The sequence below is a fragment of the Camelus ferus genome, chromosome 25 (assembly GCF_009834535.1).
Source record: "Camelus ferus isolate YT-003-E chromosome 25, BCGSAC_Cfer_1.0, whole genome shotgun sequence".
Taxonomy (NCBI): domain Eukaryota; kingdom Metazoa; phylum Chordata; class Mammalia; order Artiodactyla; family Camelidae; genus Camelus; species Camelus ferus.
The window spans coordinates 35,317,552-35,342,228 of record NC_045720.1 but is presented as its reverse complement, the minus strand read 5'-3'; the positions used below and the strand labels follow the sequence as shown (position 1 = coordinate 35,342,228).

At 37.9% G+C, this 24,677-nt stretch overlaps 1 protein-coding gene across 2 annotated transcripts; it reads left to right on the top strand.

Annotated features, from left to right (window-relative positions):
- Positions 1-228: 228 nt before the first annotated feature.
- Positions 229-23,993, top strand: CIBAR1 (CBY1 interacting BAR domain containing 1). Of its 2 annotated transcripts, XM_032467919.1 has the most exons (9): positions 229-638; positions 1,134-1,368; positions 3,617-3,685; positions 4,636-4,737; positions 6,801-6,806; positions 8,011-8,115; positions 16,796-16,909; positions 21,660-21,779; positions 23,459-23,993. In XM_032467919.1, the coding sequence occupies exons 1-9, from the start codon at positions 613-615 to the stop codon at positions 23,546-23,548; spliced, it is 867 nt and encodes a 288-aa protein (XP_032323810.1). In that variant the 5' UTR covers positions 229-612; the 3' UTR covers positions 23,549-23,993. The 2 variants fall into 2 exon arrangements, with proteins under 2 accessions (XP_032323810.1, XP_032323811.1); XM_032467920.1 differs by lacking the exon at positions 16,796-16,909 and having other exon boundaries at positions 476-638.
- Positions 23,994-24,677: the final 684 nt, after the last annotated feature.

The following is a 24,677-nucleotide window of genomic DNA, read 5'->3' as shown; positions in this document are numbered from 1 at the left end:
TTATCTTTTCCACAAAGGGAGATTCGGTATTTGCTGAATAAGTGAAAAGCTACAAATGAGGCAGAAAGCACTGCTCTTCCAAGAGCCCACATTCTCAGACTCAACACAGAGGCTGGGCATGTGCGCCAGGACTCACCGCGGCAGAAGCAGAGGCTGGAGCCCGCCGGCGCCCGGCTTAGTTTCCCTCCCAGTTGCTGGCCGACTGGCTTTCCCCGCTTTGCTCGCCGTCCGGTGTGTGAGGCCGGGCACAGGACTTTGGGAGCGGGGCTCTGCGGCGGAAGGGAAGGCCCCGCAGCGGCCCCGCCTCCGCCACTCTCCAGACCCTCGCAGCGGGCGGCGGCGCACGGCTGGACCCCCAGCGGGTCGGCGCCGGGGTCCCCCTGCTCGCCCTCGCCGCCGCGCCCTCGCCGCGCTCCCGGACGCGGGCCCCGAGCGCGGGGGCGCGCGCCGCGTTGCCGTGGAAACGCCGGGGCCTGCGCGGCGGCGCGCGGGGCGGGCTCTCGGGCGCTCGGGCTCCCGGCGGCGGCTCGCGCCCCCAGCGCTCGCCAGGGCGCCTCGGAGCCCCCCTCGTTGGGCCTCTGCCCAGGGGTCTCCGGCCGCGCGCGAGGCAAGATGTTGAGGCGCAGCTTGGAAAACCGGTAACAGTTCCGGGGCCCCGGCGGGGGGTTGTGGAGCCTCTCTCCGTGGGGCCTCTGCGCCGAATTCCGGCCCTGGGCCGGGGGCCTGCACCGGCCCCGCCGCGCTCTGGGGCCCACCCCATGGGCTGCGGCGGACCCCAGAGGCCGCCCCTCCACGCTGCCCGGGCTCCGGCCGCCGCCCTGCCGCGGGCGGCGCAGACTCCTGGGGGCAGCCGGGGGTCCAGGCCGCGCAGCCCCCAGCAGCCCCAGCGCAGCGCCACCGCGGGCCAGAGACGGGCCTCTTCATGCGCCTGCACCGTGGGATGCAGGGGCCAGGCCGGGAATGGGGACCTAGAGCAGGGGCATCCGCCTTGGGAGGTGGCGGGATCTTTGAAGGGTTGCGCCTTCAAAGCTGGAGAAGTGGCCGGGAATGTTGGCATACCAAATGAACGAAAAGATGAAGCCATCACATCCCAGAGGAGAATGATTTGCTTTTTGTGTCACCTTTTTCTCTAGGGACGCTCAAACCAGACAACTGCAAGATGCTGTCACAAACGTGGAGAAGCATTTTGGAGAGCTGTGCCAAATCTTTGCTGCTTATGTGCGGAAAACTGCCAGACTGCGAGACAAAGCAGACCTCCTGGTGAATGAAATCAACGTGTATGCCTCCACAGAGACCCCACATTTAAAGCAGGGCCTGAAAAACTTTGCTGACGAGTTTGCCAAACTTCAGGATTACCGCCAAGCAGAGGTAGGGAGTGAGGTCCGCGTCGTTGTTAGGAATGGGCCCTGACGTAGTGGATGAAGGAGCCGTGAAGACGTGTAATCTGCCCAGCTGCAGCGGCGAACACACATAAACGTACATTTTCATGTCGGTAACGTTTCTGTGAGTCTATTAAAGGGAAGCTTCCTGTGATTTTGCTGTTTTCAAACTAAACTCTAGGGAGTCTTGAAGTCCTGAATTTCCCCACTTCATTTGCCAACTTTTGGCCAAGGGGTGGCTATTTACAGGGCATAGTAAACTAGTAACCTTGGGAAGAAAAGGAACATGACTTGTGTCTCGTGCGCAGGTAAGAATATTTTAAAGTATGTCTGGAGATGGAAGATGTTGGGAGTGGTAAGCGAGTGAATAAGTAATAAATGGACAAGAGAGCTTTGCTACAGCTTTCATGCTCTGGAAGGTTGGCCAGTGTTTCATTGAAAGGGGGAAAAAAAAGAGCACTGATTTATATTATGCATCAAACTAGTAGTGAAATTTTGTAGTTTTTTGTTTTGAGGCCGGGGAGGGAAGAAGGTGGTGTGATTGTTCTCCCGCTGAAAACCCATTTACTTTAATACGTCATAAGCACTTTCACTTATATTTATTATTATATATTTATTATATTATTAGGATTCAAAACGCAGGTTTAACTTGTCAGAAATTGCCAAGTTAGAGCTGCATTGCTTCCCCTGTACATTCCTCATCAGTGCTTTTGGTCTTTTTTTAAAAGCCTTAAAACATAAATTTCAGTTATCCAAAAAAAAAAAAAGAACCCTCAAAAACAAAAAGAAGATAATGATCTTTTTGAACCTGTAACTGCTGATCATACAGAAATTTGCATAGTAATTACATTTAGGGGTGCTTTGAGGGGGAAATGTTGAGTTCTTGTCATATGATGTTTCTTCTATAATGAACAAGCAGCTATCAGTTATACACAACTGGGAACTTACTGTTTCAAAAATAATTTATACTCACAGATAATCCTAAAATCTCACATTAGGTAATGATTTCAGTGCCCTTTTCTAGAATACCTTTATGCTATTTATCAAATAGCAAAGTGAACTGATTTACAATTGTCCTCCTTTTTATTTCCCTTGCTTACCAAATGGTGGAGGTGGTAATGAACAGTGAACAAGAAGGTAGGCTCCAAACAGGAGAACAGAAAAAAAGACTTGGATAATCCTTACACTGAGTAATCACTGTATGGATTATTTGAAATGGTATAAATTACCCTGAATATTCATGGTTTTGATTTCAGGATTCCTGATATTTAAATGCTCAATGAGAACTTGATCTTCATTTTCCTAAAATCTTTAAAAATGAAACCCTCATATTTGTTTATTGAAACTAAACAAAAATCAGTATGAAGTGATACATACTCACTCATTGTATAGACATGAATCGTCAGCAGAAGCCTTTTCCCTGTTATGAAAGTAACACATGTTCATTTTAAACAATTAAATACATGTCATCTTGTATTACCTACCCTGAAAAAGACAATTTTAATGTCCAGCAGTCATTTCTCTTATGCTGTGTTTATATACTCGCCTTTAAAAAAATCCATTTCTTTAGTGCCTTCTGCTAATGCTGTAAGAAAAGGACGAATTACTCAAAATGTGATAAAAATTGCAATGCTTAAGATTTTAATTCTAAATAAAAGAGAGATCAACCATACAGTGTGACAGCTCAGCAACACTGAGATCATTTATCTTGTTCTCTAAGATTTGATAATTTACAAATGGCTTCCCATAAAAAAAAAAAAAGAAATGCAGCTAATACCGTGGTAGTCTCTAGGCCTTTTTGCTTTTGAGGATTGTATTGCTTTAAATGTTTCCAGTATGCTATATTTTTCAGCTTCAATTTTCTTACCTGGAAAGTTGGGCTGTTACATTTCAGATATAATGCGTGTAAAACACCCATCACTCTGCTAAACACACTGAAAGTGGTAGTTGTAATAAAATCTGAGATGTCTTAAAACTTGCCCAAAAGCTTTTATTGTTACTGGACAGCTTAACAGTTTTTACTGTTTGAGTTCAGATTCTGGGTCATCAATCTCTGGTGACTATTCCTTCATTTATAAAGGTAACTGTGACATTTTAATTTAAAAATTTTTAAATGTTAATCTATATAGTAATCTGTGCACTATGTTCAAGTTAGAAAGCACAAGTTTTATTTCAGAATTTAAACTTTGATATGTCTGTGTTTCTTTTCAGTTATATTTTATAATAATTTTCAATAGGTTGAAAGACTTGAAGCCAAAGTAGTTGAACCTTTGAAAGCTTATGGAACCATTGTAAGAATGAAACGAGTAAGTAAATTCTTTTTTTTTCCTACTATTATTAGCTATTCTGGCAAAACATACGAGGTTTCCAGTAACTATCCTTTTAATAAAAGCTACAGAATTGTGTTTAGTCATGCTTTTTACATGCTCTAAAGTGTTACTTCTTAGAACTTTGAGAATAATGAAGTATTTTTATTGCACTTACTAAGTATACTACTGTAGCATCATAAAGCATCATTTGGTTTATTATGGAAACTTTAAAATATTTAATATTTATAGTCATGGACACAAATTATTTTACTAACTTAATGTAAGTGTACTTTTGTTTTAAAGCGGGCAATAAAATAAGTGTGACAAAATTTCATTCTTTTGAGGTATAATTGACATAACATTATATTAGCTTCACGTGTACAACATAACTTCAATTATTTGTAAATATTGTGAAATGATCACAGTAAGTCTGATTAACATCTGTCACAATACATAGTCACAAAAATGTTTTTCTTGTGATGAGAACTTTTAAGGTCTACTCTTGCAGCAACTTCCAGAATGCAGTAGTGTTACTAATTCTAGTCAGCATGGTGTACATTATGTTACCAAAATTCTGTGTTTTAAATCAACTTTATTGAGGTATAATTTACATGTAATGAAATTCTTGTTTTCATTTGAATTTTTTCACTGAGTTCATTGAGTTTTAACAAAGGTATGTGCACATGTAACTACCACCACAATCAAAGCTGTGTGTGTATTTATTTATAGTTTTCCACTGAAATTGTGTCATTATTTAAAAGAATACTAAACACACACACTTACACAGTCTAGGACACAAACACGCTGATCATGCAGTAGTCATGTTCCTGTGGTAGTGATGTCTGGATCAAACAAGGAGCATTCTTCCATTCTTAAAACAGAGAAGTATGTGTTTTATCTCTTAAATCAGAGATTTTCACTAACAAAAAAAAAATGCCTCTTTGCAGGATGACCTCAAAGCAACATTAACAGCAAGGAATCGAGAAGCAAAACAGTTAACTCAGTTAGAAAGAACACGTCAGCGAAACCCATCTGATCGGCACGTTATTGTATCCTTTGAGTTTTGGTCTTTAAAAAATATGTTGTAGGGTATGCAGTATAAAAATAAATATGCATAGAAATTATGCATTTCTGCTTTTAAATGTGCAAAGAATGTGAATAGAAAGCTTGAAAAGAAGCACATGCATTTACAACTTCTTACAATGGAAATTAGCTCATTTTAAAGAGCATACACAGCCTAATTCAGGCCTTATGTTGTTTTCCATGATAGATATTCAAAAAATAAAATTCACAAATGCAGATGTTTTTATAAACAATACATACAAAATTCTAAGATTTTTCACATGATAGCTAAATATTAATTATAAAATTAAAGATCTATCATTAATCCTAATATATCAATGCCCTGTCAGCCCTGCGTTTAATAAAAAGAAGGAAAAATAATTTTTTTCCCTGGTAAAATTCCTTTCATCTTCAGCAACACTTCCAGCCAAAGTTCTCCAGGAGATTCAAGGGTATAATTTGGGTCAACAGCTAGACATAAAGAGATCTAGATAGGAGTGTCTGCTGTAACAAGGTTCTTCTATTAAGAATGATCATTTCTTAAACTAGAATGTGCTTTGTTCATAACTAAACAAAAGAATAGAAAATACTGCCTGGCTGATTGCCGGCAACTGGGATGGGTGCAATTGTGTAACTTAGCCCGCTGCCTCTTTTTCTTATTCCTTCTTGAATGTCTCCTTCCTACTTCCTTAAGGTTTTTCCTACCCACCTTGGCCAGAAACCACATGGGAGTGGCTCTTTGGGGACATGTGAGGTTCCAGACCACCACCATTTCTGAGGGGAATCTCTTGAGCAGTGATTTGGGGCTATGCCAGTAGCCTGGTCCTCCTTCCTCTGGACCAAAGGTACATATGCCCAACCTTGTAACAAAAATGGACAGCCACAGGGCTGGGACTGCCCACCAGAGGCTGGGACAGAACATCTGGACAGTAGTTGAAGCCTAAGGTCTACAAACTGGAGGTGAGAGAGTCTGGGTTTTAAGCAGGTCGGACAGACCAGAGAATGCTGGAAAACTGACAGCCGTGGACCGAGGCAGGGGCTAGGGGATAGCATCAGTTTTTCAGAATCAAGCCAGAGGTCAAAATTTTGTTTTGTTTTGTTTGGAAGAGTAGAGTACATAAAGGCAGAAAAAAATGTCACATCTGCAGTCCTGAGCGGTTGGTACAATTGATTCAGGGGTATTAGTATGGACTCTCGAAGCAGAAATGAATCTGTTCCTAAGACAGAGATGTTTCTGACTTCGATGCTCTGCTGTGGAGGAGGCAGTCTTATACCACAGATGAAGTAGGTCTGTGTGCTCACAGAGGGGAAATTGCTATGCGGAGTGAAAGGATTTGAGACTTTAAGAAACGAACAGTACTTGCTGGCGGGTGGTAGATGAAGAGGCTCACGTCCCAGCTGTGACTTCTGCCTCCCTACTCTTTCCTAGCTTGGCCAACTCAACCTATCCTTCTACATTTTAAAATGAAACTGTCAATAAATGGGGAGGGAAAAGACAGGAGTCAAAAGTAAGTAGTTACAGTAAAGAATTTCATGAGTCATATGTAATAAACAATATTAGAAAAACAGTTTGCATGACAATTCTCGTTAGAAAAAGGTTAACGCACATCAAATAACTGCTGGAAATGTTTTCATACTAATAAACTTTCAGAGGAGCTCTGTTTTACTTTAGAATTTCCTGTGATGAAGCTGCACTTTTAAAAATCCCAATACCAGTAATATAGAGAATTATTTTTGATTACTGGTTATGATTAAAAGTTAAGTTTGCATGGTTTTTAAAAAACTGTACAGTGTATGTAGCAGATATACACACACAGAGGTGTATGTGAAGGTTTTAAATGCTGAGTTTCTTGAGACTGTGTATCTGAAATAACCTAGTTGTAAGAGTTATTTACTCTATATTATATTTACTCTATATTATACTCAATATAGTTATAATAAAAGTACAATATAATTGCAAGTATAGAACTCTATAAGAGCATATGATTTTAATTTATTGGAGGAAATTATTCTCTTTGAAATGTATTTTTTCCTTTATGAAAAACTTCAGTCACAGGTGGGTAATAAAGTGATGTGTCAAGAGATGGATCCCTATAGTAAAACCCTTTTACTTATTTTCAATTTATGCATTTTCTTGAAAAGGATAGCAAGGGCTTAAATGTCATAACATTATGCGCGACAAAACTTTGGTTACCGCTGCAGATTTTTCCCATGGATTAACTAAATGATGATGTGACACTTTTGAGGAAACATAATACAAGCGTAGGAAATAAAAAATTATTAGAAATAATTTAATTAGAAAATTGGGCCATGTTTTTTAAAATGTCTTCGTTACTGTTTAACAAAACATTTAAAAATATTTTTGGGCAACTGTTGTCCTTAAGAGATGCTTTTTTAAAGAGAAATACATGATTAGACTGGAAGTGTTCTGCACTTTAAGTTCGGGAGCCGCTAGCTATATACATGGCTGTTGAGCTCTTGAAATGCAACTAGAGTAACCAGTTTTTAAATTTTCATTTAATTTTAATTAATTTAAATGCAGATAGCTACATGTGGATAGTGGCAGTCATTGCTGACAGATCTAGATAGTATGAGTACTTTGAAGGAAAGCATTAGACCTGTCATCTAACTTACTAGTTATCTGTATATATGTATATTTATTTTTTGTAATAAGGACTAACGAAATAGTAACACTATAATATTGTTAACTTGTAAGAATAATACACAAATAGAAACCCCATGCTGAAATAAACATTCATAGTATATATTCTACATGATTAGAATATTACAGAACTAGAAACATTTCATGCATTTGAAGAACTAGAACACTGAAAATACTTAAGTCACAGGTCTTTTGGGGGAGAAAGGGTTAAAGGGGAGAGAGACAGTGAGAAGGAAAAGCAGAGTATAATAAATGGCAGAGACAGTGAAACAGGTGAAAGCAGTGGAAAATACAGAAAACTGTTTTACACTAAATCATCCAAGGGTGATATAGGGGAAAAAATGGTTTTGTATGAAGAAAGGGAAGGAATTTTGTTTTCTTTTGTTTGAGATCATGAATCATGTCACCAAATAGATTTTAAGTTCTTTATTCTGCATGTGCTTATCATATAGATCATATTATTTTATGTGGTAAAATATATTTTTGAGTGATTTATGGCAGAAAGCCAATACTGCACTGGTAACATTACCATTGTACTCAGTTGAATGGATTCTGACTTGATTTGTTTTGTATCTTTGGTTGGGGGATACTTTTATAGGCAGAAACCGAATTACAGAGAGCTACGATGGATGCTACCCGAACGACCCGGCATCTAGAGGAAACGATTGACAATTTTGAAAAGCAGAAAATAAAGGATATAAAGGTAACAAAGTAACTGTTAAGGTTCAAAATATATTTTCTAATTTTTTTTAATTTAAATTTATGACAATTTAAATTACTGATTTTGGGGGGCCATAGTTTGTTTGAAAAAGATATAAACAAAAATATATGTTATTTTCTTACGGAAACAATGGGATATGAAAGGGGCTACATCCCCAACCAGAGGCCAGATACTCAAATGTCATCACAAATATTATTTAATTGAAGGAAATTAACATTTATTATGTTTTTATGTAGCAGGCACCGTTCTAGTCACTTTACGTAAATTATCTTTTAGTCCCATGAAAGCGAGGTGGTGGTATCCATATATTACGTAAAAAAGTTAAACAGAGATATTAAGTAACTTACCTTAAGTGTCATAGCCCAAAGTCTGAACAGTGAACCAATTATGTATTTTAAAAATCTGTGTTTTCCGTCATAATACACTATCATTAATTTTATATCATAAAACTTTCTAATACCTACATATTATCAAATAAATGAACAGTGTAAGAGTAGCTGACCACATAAACTTGCAGCCACCACGATGCAGTGTCACAAGGAGAACTGCCTTATTGCAACATATCAGTACATCTGAAACCTCAGAATCAGGCCCTTGAGCAGGTCTTCAGTGACCTAGGCATCCTGGAAAGATTTGGAAGATTGCTTGTGACCATGTTGTATTCTTTAATACAAGTCCCCTAAGGTGCCTTTTTGGCCCACTGCAAATTTTCCTGGAACAACCTTTAAAGAAAACTTTTTTGTCACTTTACAACTAGTAACAAAGAAAACATCCTGCTTTCAAAAGTTAGGTTCTTATCAGTAAAATAAGCATTTTCTGCCACTTAATCATTCCTCTCTGTAATCCATGAAACAGCCTTCATTTGCCCTTTTTTTTAAAATTTCCTATCATAATTTCAAAGGACTTCAGAACTTTTGATTTTTCTGACAGCCAGGCTCAAAGGTCTAGTTTGGTCCTGAAGATCAAAAAAAATGTTAAGCCTCTCAATTCAGTCCGCACTCTGCTGTGTAGTGGTAGATCGCTACACACAGCGCTCCTCAGGAGGCTGCCCTGAGACAAACCCTTCTACTGAGGTGGGACAGCATCATGTGTTACAGTTGCTGACATCCTCTCTTAAACTGCGGGAGAAAGGAAGATTTAGATCATTAGCTTTAATCTGAAAAATGAGATTGTAGACTTGTGGGGGATGCCCGATTCATTGCTTCTTTAGTGACTAGGGGTCTGAGTCCTTGCTCTACCACCATTCCTCATGCCTGCGGTCTCCTCTTTTTCACGTGGCAATCCATATCTCTGATCTTTGGGCTCAGTTCAGTGTTCCACCTGCATGCTGGCCAACTCTGCCATGAGCATCACCAGTTACAAAACTGGGGCAGAGACGGTGAGTGTAGAATTCCCAGCTGCGATTCCTGCTACCTGGGATTTCCTGAAGCAGTAGGACATGAAGGAAGGGACTGCACGGTGCACAGAGACGAAAGGGCTTCCAAGCTTTCCTCTTTGTCCACTGTATCATGCCCCTGGAAGAGGGAAGTTCTGTGGTGACACCAAAAAAGGGAGACAAGAAAAAACCTACTTTTTAAAAAATGGAGAAAGATAATTCATATACCGTACAATTCATCCTTTTAAAATGTACAGATCAGTGGTTTTTAGTGTGTTCAGGTATGTGCAGCCATCATCAGTCGATTTTAGAACACTTTTATGACATCAGAGTGAGCCCTTGTACACGTTAACTTTTGTCTCCCTGCTCCCCAGCCCACACCCCAGGCCTAAACAAGTATCACTAAACTCATGTCTCTGAATTTGGCTGTTCTGAACATACATTTCACATGAATGGAATCATCAAATACATGTTGTTTTGTAACTGGCTTATTTCACTTAGCATGCTTTCAAGGTTTATCTATTGCAGGATGTATCGGTATCTCACTCCTTTTTGTGGCTGAATAATGTCCCATTGTATGGATAGTAACACATTTTATCTTTTCATCAGTTGATGGACTTTGGGACCGTTTCTACCTTTTGGCTATTATGATTAATGTAAATATTCATGTAAGTTTTTGCATAGATATATTTTCAATTCTCTTGGATATTTCTTTTAATTTCAGTTCAACCGTATACCTAGTTGAACTGCTGGTTCATACAGTAACTCTATCTTTAATTATGTGAGAAACTGCCAGACTGTTTTCCAAGTGGCTGCACCATTGTGCATTCCCACCAGCAGTATATGAGGGTTCCAGTTTCTCTGCACCCTCACCAATACTTGTTCATCAGACTTTTTCATCAGACCCATCTTAGTGGGTGTAGAGTGGTATCACTGTTGTTTTGATTTGCATTTCCCTGCTGGTGCTTATTGGCCATATGTTTATCTTCCTTGAAAAAATGTCTGTTCAGATCCTCAGCTTTTACTTCAATTGGGTCGTCTTTTTCTTATTGGTGTTATAAGAGTTCTTTATATAGTCTGGATACAAATCCCTTATCAGATACATGTTTTGCAGTTATTTTCTTATATTCTGTGAGTTCTTTTCACTATTTTGATGGTGTCCCTTGAGGCACAAAACTTTTTAATTTTGATGATGTCAAGTTTATTTTTTCTTCCGTTGTTTGTGCTTTTAGTGTCATATCTAAGAATCCATTGCCAAATCTGAGATCATAAAGGTTTATCATTGTTCTCTTCTCACAGTGATACTTTTATAGTTCCATTTAATTTTTGTGTTATCATGTTAACTGAAGGTTAAACTTCACTCTTTTGCATGTGACTACCCAGTTGTTCCAGCACCGTTTGTGGAAAGGATTGTTCTTTCCCCATATTCTTCACACCCTTGTTGAAAATCAGTTAACATGGTTTTGCTTCTCTTTTACTGATCTATATGTCTAACCTGATGCCAGTACCAGGCTGTCTCAATTAATTAAGAGTGCTTTGTAGTTAAGTTTTAAAATCAGGGTGTGAGCGTTCTACTTTGTTCTTTTTTTAGACTGTTTTGGCTATTGTCACTGTTTCAATTCAGTACAGATTTTAGAACCAACTTGTCAGTTTCTGTAAGTCAGCTGGGACTCTGATAGGGATTGCATCAAATCTATAGATCAGTTTGGGGAGTAATGCCATCTTAAGATTATTCTTCCAATCCATGAACATGGGATGTTTTTCCGTTTACTTAAATCATCCTTAATTTCTTTTGACAATGTTTGTAATTTTCAGAGAATAAGTTTTGCTAAGTATTTTATAATTATTGATGCTATCGTAAATGAAATTATTTAATTTCATCTCAGATTGTTCATTGCAAAAGCACAGAAATGTAATTGATTTTTGCATACTGATCTTCTGTCTTGCAACCTTGCAGAATTCATTTATTAGCTCTGATAGTTTTTTGCAGATTCCTTAAGATTTTCTACATACAAGATCATATCATCTGTGAAAATGTGCATTTTTAATACAGATGCACACAAGTCTAGCGAACTCCCAGTAATATGAGTTCCAGAGATCAGCACCAGAATCTGTTAGGGTTCTGACTCTCCATTCTGTATGTCTTTTCTCCTTACCGTCAAATTGTTCCTCTTCCAAGTTAGGCCTTACTTGAGATCTTTTGTTTAAGAGACAGGCATAAATCCCATACCAAAAGCCTCAAAAATCAATCAAAAAGGGTTACATTACTGCCCCCTTATTTCTAATAAAAACAATATTCAGATATTGCCATGTTTAATTTTCAAAGTAAACAAATTCTTAGAAAGTCAAAATTATTGATGCCACTCAGATTGTGGGAGAAACAGACATAGAACATTCTCATTGTCACCTGCTATCGCTACTGCTTCAGATAAGGTTAGACCCCAGGCTCCTCCTCTCACCTCCCTGCGGGCAGACATGATAAGCAGTAGTGAGTACTGCTCGGCGCTGTAGTAATTGTGTTCAAGGTGGGGTTTGATCAACAAGTCCATCTGAATTTTGGCAGCAGCTTTAATTAGCAAGGCAGCACAGTTGTCAGGAAGAGACTTTTCAAGTCTCCATAGATTTCATAGGCAAAGAATTTGTCTTTCTGAGGAAGGTTGGTATGAACTTATTGTATAGAACGTGGAAGAAAAAAATCACAGTCCTATTTGTTTCCCGTGTAATAGGAAAAGTTACCAGTTACACGGCATCAAGGGAATTCTAGACTTAAGAAAAGGACCATAACCAGAGGTCATTCCTGAGGCAAACAGGAACAGGAATTCAGTAGTGGTGGCAAAGCTGCCATGAGCAAGAAACATTTCCAAAACTTAATTTTTAGAGCTTTATTTTTCTTATAAATAAATATAAAATCATCATGAATTTTTTTCATAAAATTGAGGAAAATGTAGTAATGCCACTATTCAGAAATAATTAGCGTTTTGTTTTGTATCCTCCTACTTTTCTCTATGAAATGTACACAAGATATATGGTAATAACAACAAGTATTTCTTAGACATTAACTGTGTTACACATTCTAAACATTTTATATGGATTAACTCATTTCCTCCTCACAACATCCTGAGAAAGGTAGTATGTTATTACCCCTATACAGTTATGTTTAAATGGGATACTATATGTAGCATCTCTTTCCAAAATTTAATATATCATGGACATATTTGTGCTAAAAAACAAAGATACATGTTGCCCTGTTTGCTATCCTCATAGTATTTTGCTATATAAATATATTAGTTTATTTAACCAGCCCTTATTGATGGACATCTAGATTATTTTTCAATTACAGATTTCATTGAATCATTAAACATCAGCCTTTTTGCTGGTCCAGTTTTTCTTTGGGGATAAATTACTAGAAGTGGCATTTCTGATTCAAAGAACTTACGCACTTCAAATTTGGATAGCTGTTTTTAAACTTCTGCCCACAAAACTTTAACAGTTTATTTCTACAAAGCCTTAACGTGAGCACCCCCATGTAACAATGATAAGTAGCAGTATTTTTCATAATAGCAAATCTGACAGGTAAAAAATTCAGTATCATCTTAATTTGCAATTACTCCTGTCGAGGCAGAGTGCTTTGTTACATATTTACTGACACATTTTATTTCTTTACTAAATTACACTTGTCCTTAGCCTACATTTTTATTAACTATTGGCATTTTTCTTATTAATTTGTAAAAGTTCTTTATACTGAGAAAAGTTAACCCATTATACTGAAGGAAAAATGTTACAAATGTATTTTCCCATTTTGTTGCTTATTACCAAAATTTTTGCCACTTTAAAGACTCATTTTTGCTGCCAGGTCTGTTGGTCTTCTCCGTTTTGATCTCTGCCTTGGTGTCATGCTTAGGAAGGTGTTTTCATCCCCAAGATTATATAATTGTTTGCTTGTATTTTCTTCCAGTATTTATATGACTTTTTAAAATATGTTAAATATGTTCTTTTATGCAGTTGTATTTTGCATATGGGATGAGGTAGATGTCTAAAGATAATAACTACTGTTTTCAAATGGATAGAAAGTTCTCCTACATCATTTATGGAATAGCCACTACTCCGGAGAGCTGTCATTTCCCCTTTATTTGCCAGAAATGTTAACAAGACCTTTTATGACTTTGTTATATATCCTGCTTGCTAATTAAACCAGATGGAGGCTTTAACGTTGGGATAAGGAGCGATTTCTAACTTAGCTGGTTTACTTCTTGAACAGTAAAAACAGCTAACTTGGGTTGAGCAGTTACTTAAGCCAGTCAGTGACCATGCTATATAGCTTTCTTGGATTGCATTTAATCCTGAAATTCATGACGTTGATACTGTTGTCTTCCCCATTGTACAGATGAGGAAAATAAGGGGAAAGAACAGATAAACTGCTTAATATTACACAGTTTATTTGTTTCACTCATGATGTGAACCCAGGTTTACCTTAATCCAGAGCCCATATTCTTAACGACTGTGCTGTCCTGCTTTGCAGAACACTTGCGGATGGTAGAGGATTTCACGTTAGCTCCTCCACCCCTCACCAGTAAAAATTAAGTATGCACCCAAATGGCCTTCTGGTCACACAAAATAAAATTGAAAAGGGGAAATAAAAAGTAACTCATTGATGCCTCTGTTCATGACCAAACTGACTCATTTCAGATAAGATTACATGAGATCATTGAAAGCTGTATTTATTTGAGAAAAATTATTTCTAAACATGATTGGGTCCTAGAAAGTTCTACCACCCTCTGGTGACTCACTGAAACTATTTTATTTCAAAAACATATGCTTTTCATGTTCTTTCTTATACCACTTGTCATCTAACTCTTCTGTTCCTTGCTATCTTCCTTTTTGCCTATTTTCCAATGTTTTATGAAATTCTACTGGGAAAAAAAAAAGAATATAACTGATAGTTTTCCCTCGTCACTATATTCAGGGATATAACACTCCTCTGTAATAATCTGCAGGCTCTTGAGTCAAAAATTCCAAGTCTAGGATACTAGCTTAGCAATGCCACTGATTTTCCATCACTGTGATCAACAGTATAAAAAGTTAACAAGGCCTTTCCCATCTTATACAGGTGTATAATATAGGTTTTGTCAAGAAATACAAGGTCAGACCATAAAGGATTAAACCAAAGTATCACAAAGCTTGAGAGTGATTTCCCCTCACCTTCCAAATAGTAAATAGTAGCCATTTATTCATTAAAGATACTTCATAAAATGCTTTTTATCATTAATTGAAACTGAACTGTGAGCCTAGAAAATGCTAACAGACTTAAGGTTGATCACTGTCTTTTGAAGTAAGAGCACAGTAGATTCTCTTATCACAGAATGTGGATAAGCAGAAATAATACATTGTTCTTCAGTGACAGGCATCTACATGTTTTTCAGGGCTTACTTATGAGCTAAAGGGAATGTAACTCCTACAAATGCCACTTAAAAATTATGTTAGTTCAGAAATAACATCACATTCAGAGATTTTGGCCATCAGGAATAACTATATTCAAATTTTTGAAAAATATTTTAAATTATTTTGAGTTTTTTTGCATATTCCTCAAATTTACCACAGTGGAATAGATTTGAATTAAGCCTAAACCTACTGATCTAGGTGTAATAAGGCTGTAAATGTTTGGATTTCACTAGTTATAAATAATGTGACAGTCTATTAAAGATTTAGAAAGTCCATTTGTAAAATTACTTAAAAATAGGAATAATACCCAACTCATTCAAGTTATTTAAGTTTAATCCCTCACTTTCTGGCTAGCCCAGCTATCTTAGGAAGGCTGACAATGACAAGTAAGAGAAGTCCCAGCCCCAGTCAGAAGCCATTCTACCTCTAAGGTGTTTCTGGGTATCTGGAGATTCTTGGTGAGAATTAGAAGTTAGAAGTCCAGAGTTACAAGTCAGTTGCCAGTCCAGTATACCAGAGCCCTCTGTGACCTGTATGAAGTGACAGTAAAGGTCACTGTCAGTCACAGTTAAAAGTCTCTTATCCCAGAGACCAGTTTTGCAGTTAGACTGATGTATGTGCTTGGCAGCTCAGAACGGATACTTTCAACTGTAGATCTGTTTCCATTGAGTAGCAGTCAGAAGCCTGTCAGTATTCCCTTAAGTGTTTTTTAATCCTTAAGAATAGAGATCAGAGAGGGGAAAAAAAGATCACAGGACACTGAGGGATATCTGTATAGCAATCTTCAAGGTGCAGGACCGCTCCTATCTGGGTGGCTAAACACAGGAGAGCAGGAGTGAAGGGAAATGGGTATTTGACTGTCGCCTTCTCACCTAACCCACGTCTTCTGTCTTCCCCCTTTAAGAACAATGCTTGAGTATTTTCTGTCCTATTCTTATTCTGCCCGCTTCTCTCTACATTAATGCTCTGGGTTTTTTTTTTGTTTTGTTTTGTTTTGTTTTGTTTTGTTTTTTTATCTTGATAAGGGACAAGATAATTAACAAAAGAATAAGATCCTATTTTATCAACAACTTCTCTGGTTTGTATACTTCCCCTTCCTGCCAATGATCTCACCCCTGCTTAGATCATTCTCTTTGTTTATGGGCTTCCTTGTATGGGTTGTCATCATGGTCACAGTTTGCCTGCGCTGTGTGTCTGTGAAGGAGACGGCTGGCTCCAGCAAGAGCAGCACAGGCCCATGAGTAAGCGCTGTGAGCCTGCCGAACCGGACCCGAGTCCTGGCATTCCAGCGGCCCGCAGCAGTGGGCACGGCATCTATCTGTAAGCTGGAAGCTCTGTGCAAATGGAAGGTGCCGGTATCAGCAGTAGGCGTGTCATTACCACCAAGTGATCCCTTTGTGGTTATTGGAGAGTACAGGTAACACACAGGCAGAAATATGATGGAATACAATTTTTGTCTAAAAATGTTCTTTTAAACATCATTTGGAGTTGCTAAAATGACAGCTCCAGCACTGAACTGCTTGCTTTATCTAATACAGGTACTCGGCAACAATACGTAATGACGTTCATTTTAGATTTTTTTATATCACAAATATCTGATAGAAGAGACTAAAAATAAGAGGGAAGTAAATGGTGAAATAGGAAGTATTTTGTGTCTCTTGAAGGTTTTGTTGCAAAAAATCTTTGCAACTATTTTTATTCTAGTTAATCTTTTGTACGTCATTTGCCCTGTGGAAAAACAGATACCTCTGTATTTCATAAAATGTGATGGCTACAGTAAGGAATAAATTCACTAAATTCACAAAGCTGTTTATATGATTGTTTAAATTCAAATCTTTACTTTTTTAGACTATATTTTCAGAATTTATCACTATCGAGATGTTATTTCACGGCAAAGCTTTAGAGGTCTACACTGCTGCCTACCAAAATATACAAAAGATTGATGAAGAAGAAGATTTAGAGGTAGGACTATGTGTGTCTAAGCTCAGTTCTTCTACTGATATGGAAATGTTTAAAAAAGCATTAGAGTTTGGGTAAAAATATTTTAAATTAGAACACTACAGTGGTTTATATGTTATTGTATACAGTTCCAAATAGCTGAAATTTTATGATTTTCTATTTAAGTTTTCAAATTAACCATGGTAAAGTTCCAACAGTTAATTTATTAATAGTTAGTAAAATATAAGAGAAATAAAGTCATTACACAAAATAATGTATCATCTTGACTAGTGATCTAAGTTACTTAAGGTGCTAAAAATAACATTAATTGATTTGAGCGAACATCTGAGTGTTTATGCCGTGCACAGTACCCAGGGCTCTGCATGCATTTTCTCACTCACCCCTGCACAGTCCTGTGAGGTAGGTACTGTTACTCTCCTTTTACAGGTTTAAAGGCTTTTAGAAACTTAACTTGCCCACGGCCACTTAGCTAGTAAATAGCAGAATCTGGCTTCTAATTAGTTTTGTGTGACTTAATCAGCAAGTGATGAAATAAATGTAGGTTGGTAAGTAAGCCTGTGTCATGCTGATAGTTAAATGCAAACAAATCTGACTGGCCAACTAACATTAGAGCAATTAAATATCAAAGACTGGCTTCAGTGAGCTCATCTGAAGGGTAAATGTCCTACAGTCTCACCTCCGAAAAGACAGAAAGAAAGGCAAAGTGTTTTTGCTGAAACAGATAAAATATTCAAGACGTATTTTGTCCATTTATCTCTACATGTATCTCTAGGAGTGAGAAAGGACATGTACTCACGATACTTGAATTTGAGTGTCTGTCATTTGATAATTTTGAAGACTCTCCCGGCTTTTCTTTTGCTTTATTTTTTTTTTAACTAACTTAAATATCTATAAAGAGATCCCCTGGGCATTCTCTTCCCACTACTCCACTGGTTCCAAGAAACTTGAATTCAGTAAAACCAGATTATAGCTTGGCTACAGTGAAGGGAGGTACATCTTTTGGTGTGTGGGTATGTTTTCCTGTACCAAAATCAGGTCTCAGTTTTACATCCGTTACACATACAGGATCATTTCTATTTACTGTTTGTCAGTAGATGGCTTCCTATGTGTCTATTCCCTTGAAATACTAAAGCTCAGGTTTCTTAATTTTCACTCCTTTCTATACCTTATTTTTTAAAAATATAGATTATCAAGGGTTTCTATTGGTCATTTGTAAAATAAAATAGCAAATGTTTATATTGTGATTGCTTTGAACCACCTGCTGATCTATGCATTTTAATTCTATTATTTTAATCCTCCCATCAACTTTTTAATAAAAGTACTTACTGCCCTCATTTCTATGGATGAGAAAACTGAGGCACAGTAAGGCTAAGGCACTTCCCAGAGGATCCCATGGCCGATAGGTAACAGCTGGGAGCCACACCCCGAAGTCTGACCAGAGACATAGTGTTTCTGCCCTCTTTACACTGCACTGCCAGACGTCGGGTTCTGGGTGAGTGCCATGAACTGTTTCCTGCAAAAAACAACACTTCATTGAATGGCAGGTTCAAAACTGAGCCCCCACTTTTGTGCAAGACTGGAGTCCCCTTTACAAGTATTTTAATTCTCCTTTTCCTAATACCCTTGACCCAGTACATTTCTCACTAAAAGTTCCTTCAAGCCCTTTGGACCCCAAGATTTTCCGTCTCATTCCAGAGGTCCTAGATATCCTTTTTGTCACCCCACTTCCTTTATCACTTCTCTTACCACCGTTCTTCATCAGCTAGCTAGGCAGCTTGTAGGATTCATTAAAAACACAAGGTATCAGGGCGGTGTGGGAGGTGGGTTTTTGATGGGGCACTTTCTAATGGGGCAGTTGAGCAAGTTACCTTCTTCATGCTTCAGCTTCCTCATCTCTAAAATGAAGAGACTTAACGGTGTTTACCTCATAAAATGTACATTTAGCAGCTGTTTGTTGAGCACTTGTTACATGCCAGGGACCACTGTAAGCGCTGAGGATTTAGCATTATATGTTAAGAATTGGTCCAAGTTGTCAAAAAGCAGAAACCTAAAAGGAGTTCAGACATTAAGAGAAAAAGAAAAATACTGTGTAACCCTTTAGATTTTATAATGCGACCAGTCCCATATAGAAAAAACGTGTGCTGTGAGTGTATGTGATGGAGGGTTCTCAGCAGCCTGGGGAATCAGAGAAAGATTTCTTAATCAGAAGTCTGAGGGATGAGTAGGATACCTGGCAACAACTTTCAGGCAGAAAATGCAGATAAATAAATAGATTATACAAAGGTCCTGAGGCCCAAGTGAACTGCAGGCAGAAGCTATCACTGTGATGCTACACAGAAACTGTGAAAAGGAGAGGAGAGCAGCCTGGGGAGAGCTGTACACGACCAGCAGGGTGTGATTACATCAAACAGGTACCAAGAAGAGGAAGGATCCTTTAAGTTCCTTGGAAACAAGTAGAGCAAATATGCAGAAGACAGAGAAATAGCTTGCTGTTCTTAGGGAGCAGCCCTTGCTCTCTGAGAGCTGATAATTTTGGCGGCAGCTGACTGTGTGCATCTAGTTATATCAGGAAACCATCCATCTTACCTGATTTGTTCTTCACATAAAAAGTATTGTCAAGCCCACTTTACCCTTCAAAAAATCACCTCTGTGCATTCACTTCAGAGCGTATTCAGATCTTGAGACTCACTCCTAGAAGAGATCTTGGACCATATTGGAAAATGCATTATTGCCAATAAACGAATATTCCTGTAAGCCTATAATTTGGCAATAAGAGATTAATTTTAACTGGTTTAGACTTTTATCCCAAGGCTCATATATCATTTTACATTTCCCACTCTATCTTTGCTAGAAAAGCTAAAAAACAAACCTCGTTCCAACGAACATATATTTCTTCCAGATACCAGTGAACTGAGTCACCCAGTCTTGGCATCGTACCAGTAAGCCAGGCTCCACGTCTGCGCCAGAATATAATCGGGTCCTCAGTAACCTATTAAGACCTGACTGGCATGCCTGACTTGCCCTAAAACACAAGCCTCACCTCTTGTGTTACACTTCATCCCTTGATTCCTTCTGTGTCCTGCATTTCATTAAGGTTTAAAGAAATGTGTAGACATCCCCTCGTTTGGGTCTCCTTTTCTCAAAACACCAGGATTAAGGTCATGTTAACATCATTCATTTACCAGATCACTGTCTTAAGCTGGAAGGAGTTGCAAAGATAAAACAAGGCTCCTTGCTCTAGAGGAACTTAAAACTAGTTGTGGAGACAGATACGCAGTTACGGAACAGTGAGATAAAAGCTGTACTGGGAGTATGAACAGACGGAGGCACTGACTGGAGACCAGGCTTCTAGCTGGGTCCAAGTGTGTGGTGATGTCTTTCATTGTGAAGGTGGATCTGGAGCTACACCATCCAATACAGTAGCCACTAGAAACATGTGACTATTTAAGGTTAAACTGTAATTAAAAATGTGGTTCTTCAGTCATATAAACCACATTTCAAGGGCCCAGTAGCCACATGTGGCCTTTTTGGACAGCACAGAACAGCGAGCATTTCCACCATCTCAAAATAATTATACTGGATAGTGCAGGTCTTGAACAGAAGGTAGTGGGGAGCATGCACATTGCTGTCAGAGTCGACAGGGAATTGGTGTAAGGGGAGCCATTAAACACTGTGATAAGATAGAGAGATCTTGAGAGAAGGGTGTCAAAAATGGGAGAGCGGCCTAAGGGAAACCCTTTAAACATGTTTCAGGTGTAAGTAGAAAAGGAGCTGTGAAGAAAAAGGGCAGCTAGGACGTGCAAAGAGTTGAGTGATGGCGCGCAAGGGGAAGTTTCAGGACGAGGTCAGTTACAATGAAGACAAAAAGACGACTTCGGTGGTTTATGGCAAGAGCAATTTCGGTGGCAGGGGAAAGCCTAATAGTGGTTTGCTGACAAATGAGATGAAGCGGAGTGCTTGAGAAGTTTCTTAAAAAGTAAAGTTATACCTTGAAGTAGGTTTTTTTTTTTAATGGATCTTGAGCTAGTTTTCTGGAGGAGAAAATCTGTGGAGGAAGAAAATTTGTTCGTTGAAGTTTTGGCTAAAGGGAAAATGCACCTTGGAGAGAGTAATGACATTTGCTTTAAAAAAGGAAAAGAATGCCATGAAGAACTGAGGAAAAAGGGAGGGAATGTGAAGAAATTCACACCTGACAGACTTACCTTCTAGTCTGTGTGTTACATAAATGGTGGGACAGGGAAAGACACAGACAGGGAAGGTGAAGAGCGTGCTAAGATTCAGAACTACTGCTCAAAAGAGGAAACTGACCAGCAATGGCATTCTAGATTCTGAGACTGGAATCCAATAAATTATAGTGGCACCAGTTTACTCTCCTGTGATGTTCTGTGAAAGTACTGCAATGAAGTTAAACTGATAAAAAAGAGCTGAGGCTAGGCAGAACAGAAAGAATCAAAGGTGTGACTTAGTCTCCGCATTGGGTTACTCTTTGAAGGCAGGAACTTTTGATGTTTCCCCAACAAAAGCTCTCAAGTGATTGTTCCAGGACCCGTCATCATCCTACCTGGCTTAACAGAACTTCTTAACTTTCATCTTTCAACTTAAAACATTTTTGTATTTGTTTGATTTGTTCTAAATTTACAATTAAGTAAAACTTTGTCAGGGGGTTGCTTTAAAAAATTCTTAAATAAGGGGAACTGTCCAGATTTCCATTGTTTAGTATCCATTTTATAATGTTGTTGTATCATTGCAACAGGTTTTCCGAAATTCTCTGTATCCACCAGATTATTCATCTCGTTTAGATATTGTGAGAGCAAATTCAAAGTCACCTCTTCAGAGATCACTGTCCGCTAAGTGTGTATCTGGAACAGGACAGGTGAGCTAGAAACCGTAATTTAAAGGAATTTGAGCTGTTGCCTTTGGAACTGTTCCGTACTAAGAGTGTTTCCCTTAAGCCATACGACTTCATATAACTTACCCTCTCGTGTAAAAGAACAGATTACAGTAGCTGCGGATCTGTTATTTCTTGTATTATCTGTAGCAAATACTACTCTCTAAAGCAGAACATTTGGGAGCAGAGGTGGAAAGGACAGAATGCTAATCAAGATTTGTCCTCTGGTATAATATAAAGAGCACAGATTCTAAAATCAAACCACTTTGCGTTTAAATCCCCCAATCACAGCTTACTAGAAATTATCTTTTGCTGAACACTATCATAGATCCAGAAGCACGTATCTTTAGATAAAGAGTCAATTTTCTCTTTTCTTCCATATCCAGAAAGCCTGAGTTACCTGCTATCTAGAACAGGGAGGGGTCAACCACCTTTTTAAGGGGCCAGAGAAAATACCAGGTTTTGCGGGCCAGTTGGTGTCTGCCCCAACTAAGAGCAGCCATAAACAAAACAGTAACAAATCAAAGTGGGTTGTAATAAAATTTTATTTCCAAAAACAGGAGACAAACTGGGCTATAGCTTGCCAATTCCTGCTTCAGAGAGCTATGGCCTTTTTCGTATCTAGCCTTCAGAATTTAAAATTGAGCAAAGTATTTTCCAAATACAACTTTTAGGTAAATTTGACCCAATACCTTCTATTTTCATTTGATTCTCCTCTAAACATTTATTTGCTGCTTTTTATTTATGCATCTCTCTCTCTAACCAAATTACATTTTTATTATTCTAGCACTAAGTGCCTTGCACATAAATTCCACAAATTTGTGTATTAAATAAAGCACGTAAAAAATTGACTGTTTAGAGCTAATAATGTCACCTAAGTTAGCCAAGATCTATGTAGCATTTTAGAACACATAATCCCAGGGCTTCTTGACCTCAGCACTTTTGACTTTGAGACAGATGATTTGGCAAGGGAGGATGTGGGGAGCAGTAGTACCGTTCTGTGCACAGTAAAGATATTCAGCTGCAACCCTAGCGTCTACTCACAGGATGCCAGTAACAAACACACACACACCCAGCTGTGACAATCAACAGCATCTCCAAACATTGCCAAATGTGCCCTAGGAGGTAAAAGTTTGAAGACTTTTCAGCAGTGGCAGCAGTCAGGACTTAAAGCCAAGTGTTGAATTCAGATTCACAATTCATTCCATTTAAATCATACTATTTTTAAAGTTTAGTATTTCAGCTGCCTAGTTGAAATATTCTCGTGTCTTTGCCATCCTTTTTTCATGATTCCCAAATTCTTTTTTTTGTGAACTAAGAATTGTTTAACCTCAAATATTTTTGACCTTCATAATATACTTAGAATATACTTTTCTCAGAAAGTATTTTATGTTACTGGTATCCAAATGACTAACTGGATCAAGTGGCTAATTTCACGTTTTTATTCAAAAAAATAACATGATAAATAAATGCAAAAAACTTTGTGACTATTTCAAACCTTAAATTCATCAGGAATTTTCATTACTAAAAATTATTATTTATGGACATTTTTCTGAACTATTTGTTGTATATGCCCTTCTCTATCAGGGCATATTAAAAAGATACCAAACATGTAAAAATATTTTTAAGTTAGTATTTTTTTAAAATATGTTAACTTTTAACAGGTATCCACCTGTCGACTAAGGAGGGATCAACAAACAGATGATGATGATGAAGAGGATGAAGACTTAGATGTTACAGAAGAAGAAAATTAATTTTCTTAAGTAAACTTTGCATTTCCATTTTCATCTTAAATGATACGGAATCCAGAATTACTAAACTGTAAAACTTTATACTGGCTTGATACATTTAACCTCAAAATGAAATCCTACTGGAAATGGAAAAATAATTAAAGGAAATTTATGCTGACCAAAAATGAAGGTTTTTTAAAAACATTACAGTCATTTCAACATACTGTCTAGCAGCATGTGATCTTTTTGTATAGGTTTCATTAAAAAAAATGTTATGTATTTAAAAATTATTTATTAATACACTCTACCTAGTTGAGGTTGCAATAGTTAGGTAGATTAAAAAAACAAAAGGTCTAACAATTCCACTTGTTCCTTTTAGGTTGACACCATGCTTTCATCACCAGAAAAGGGTCCTAGACAGTTGTTCTGATTAAATACAAATTCTATTCCATAAAGCTTTAATCAAAAAGACAAGTTTCCTTTTTTTTTTCACCTTTCTTGTCACTTTTACTACAACCTAAATTTTCATTATTTGATACGTAAATTTACTTTTCGACAAAAGTGTAATCACTCTTGAATAACAGTAACGGGACACTAGGATGTCAGTGTTTAACACACACACACGCTCAAAGCATAAATTTTAGCTTTAAAAAGCTACATTCAGCCTGATTCTGGTTTTAAAACGAACCGTCGTCGCACTAACGCATTATACATGGTAGTACAACTTTTGGAAAGCTGTAATCTGGTGGACTGTTGCCCTAAAAAACATCATGGAAAATCATAAATCAGTAAAAATTCTATACAAATTTTACCAAACTACCATCTAGTCAACAGAAGAGTATATAGTCACTCTTACTCCTGAAAATATAGAACATTTAATCAGAGCCTTTCAGCACATCTGATGCTTTTACTTCTTTGGGATGGGGAACTGTACTTTTGTTATTTTATGGATCCCAGTGAGGCATATAAAAGTTAGGAAATTTATAAAATTATTTGGGATAACCACAAAAAGCAATTATTCATAACAGAAAAATAAAGACTTTCTAGAAAGCTTTTATGACTTTGTTATTCGTGGTTCTGTTCTTAAAGCACTGCTTCCTAAAAATAGTTCTAAGTGGTAAAATACTTTAGTACTTTTTAAGTAAGAAATTCG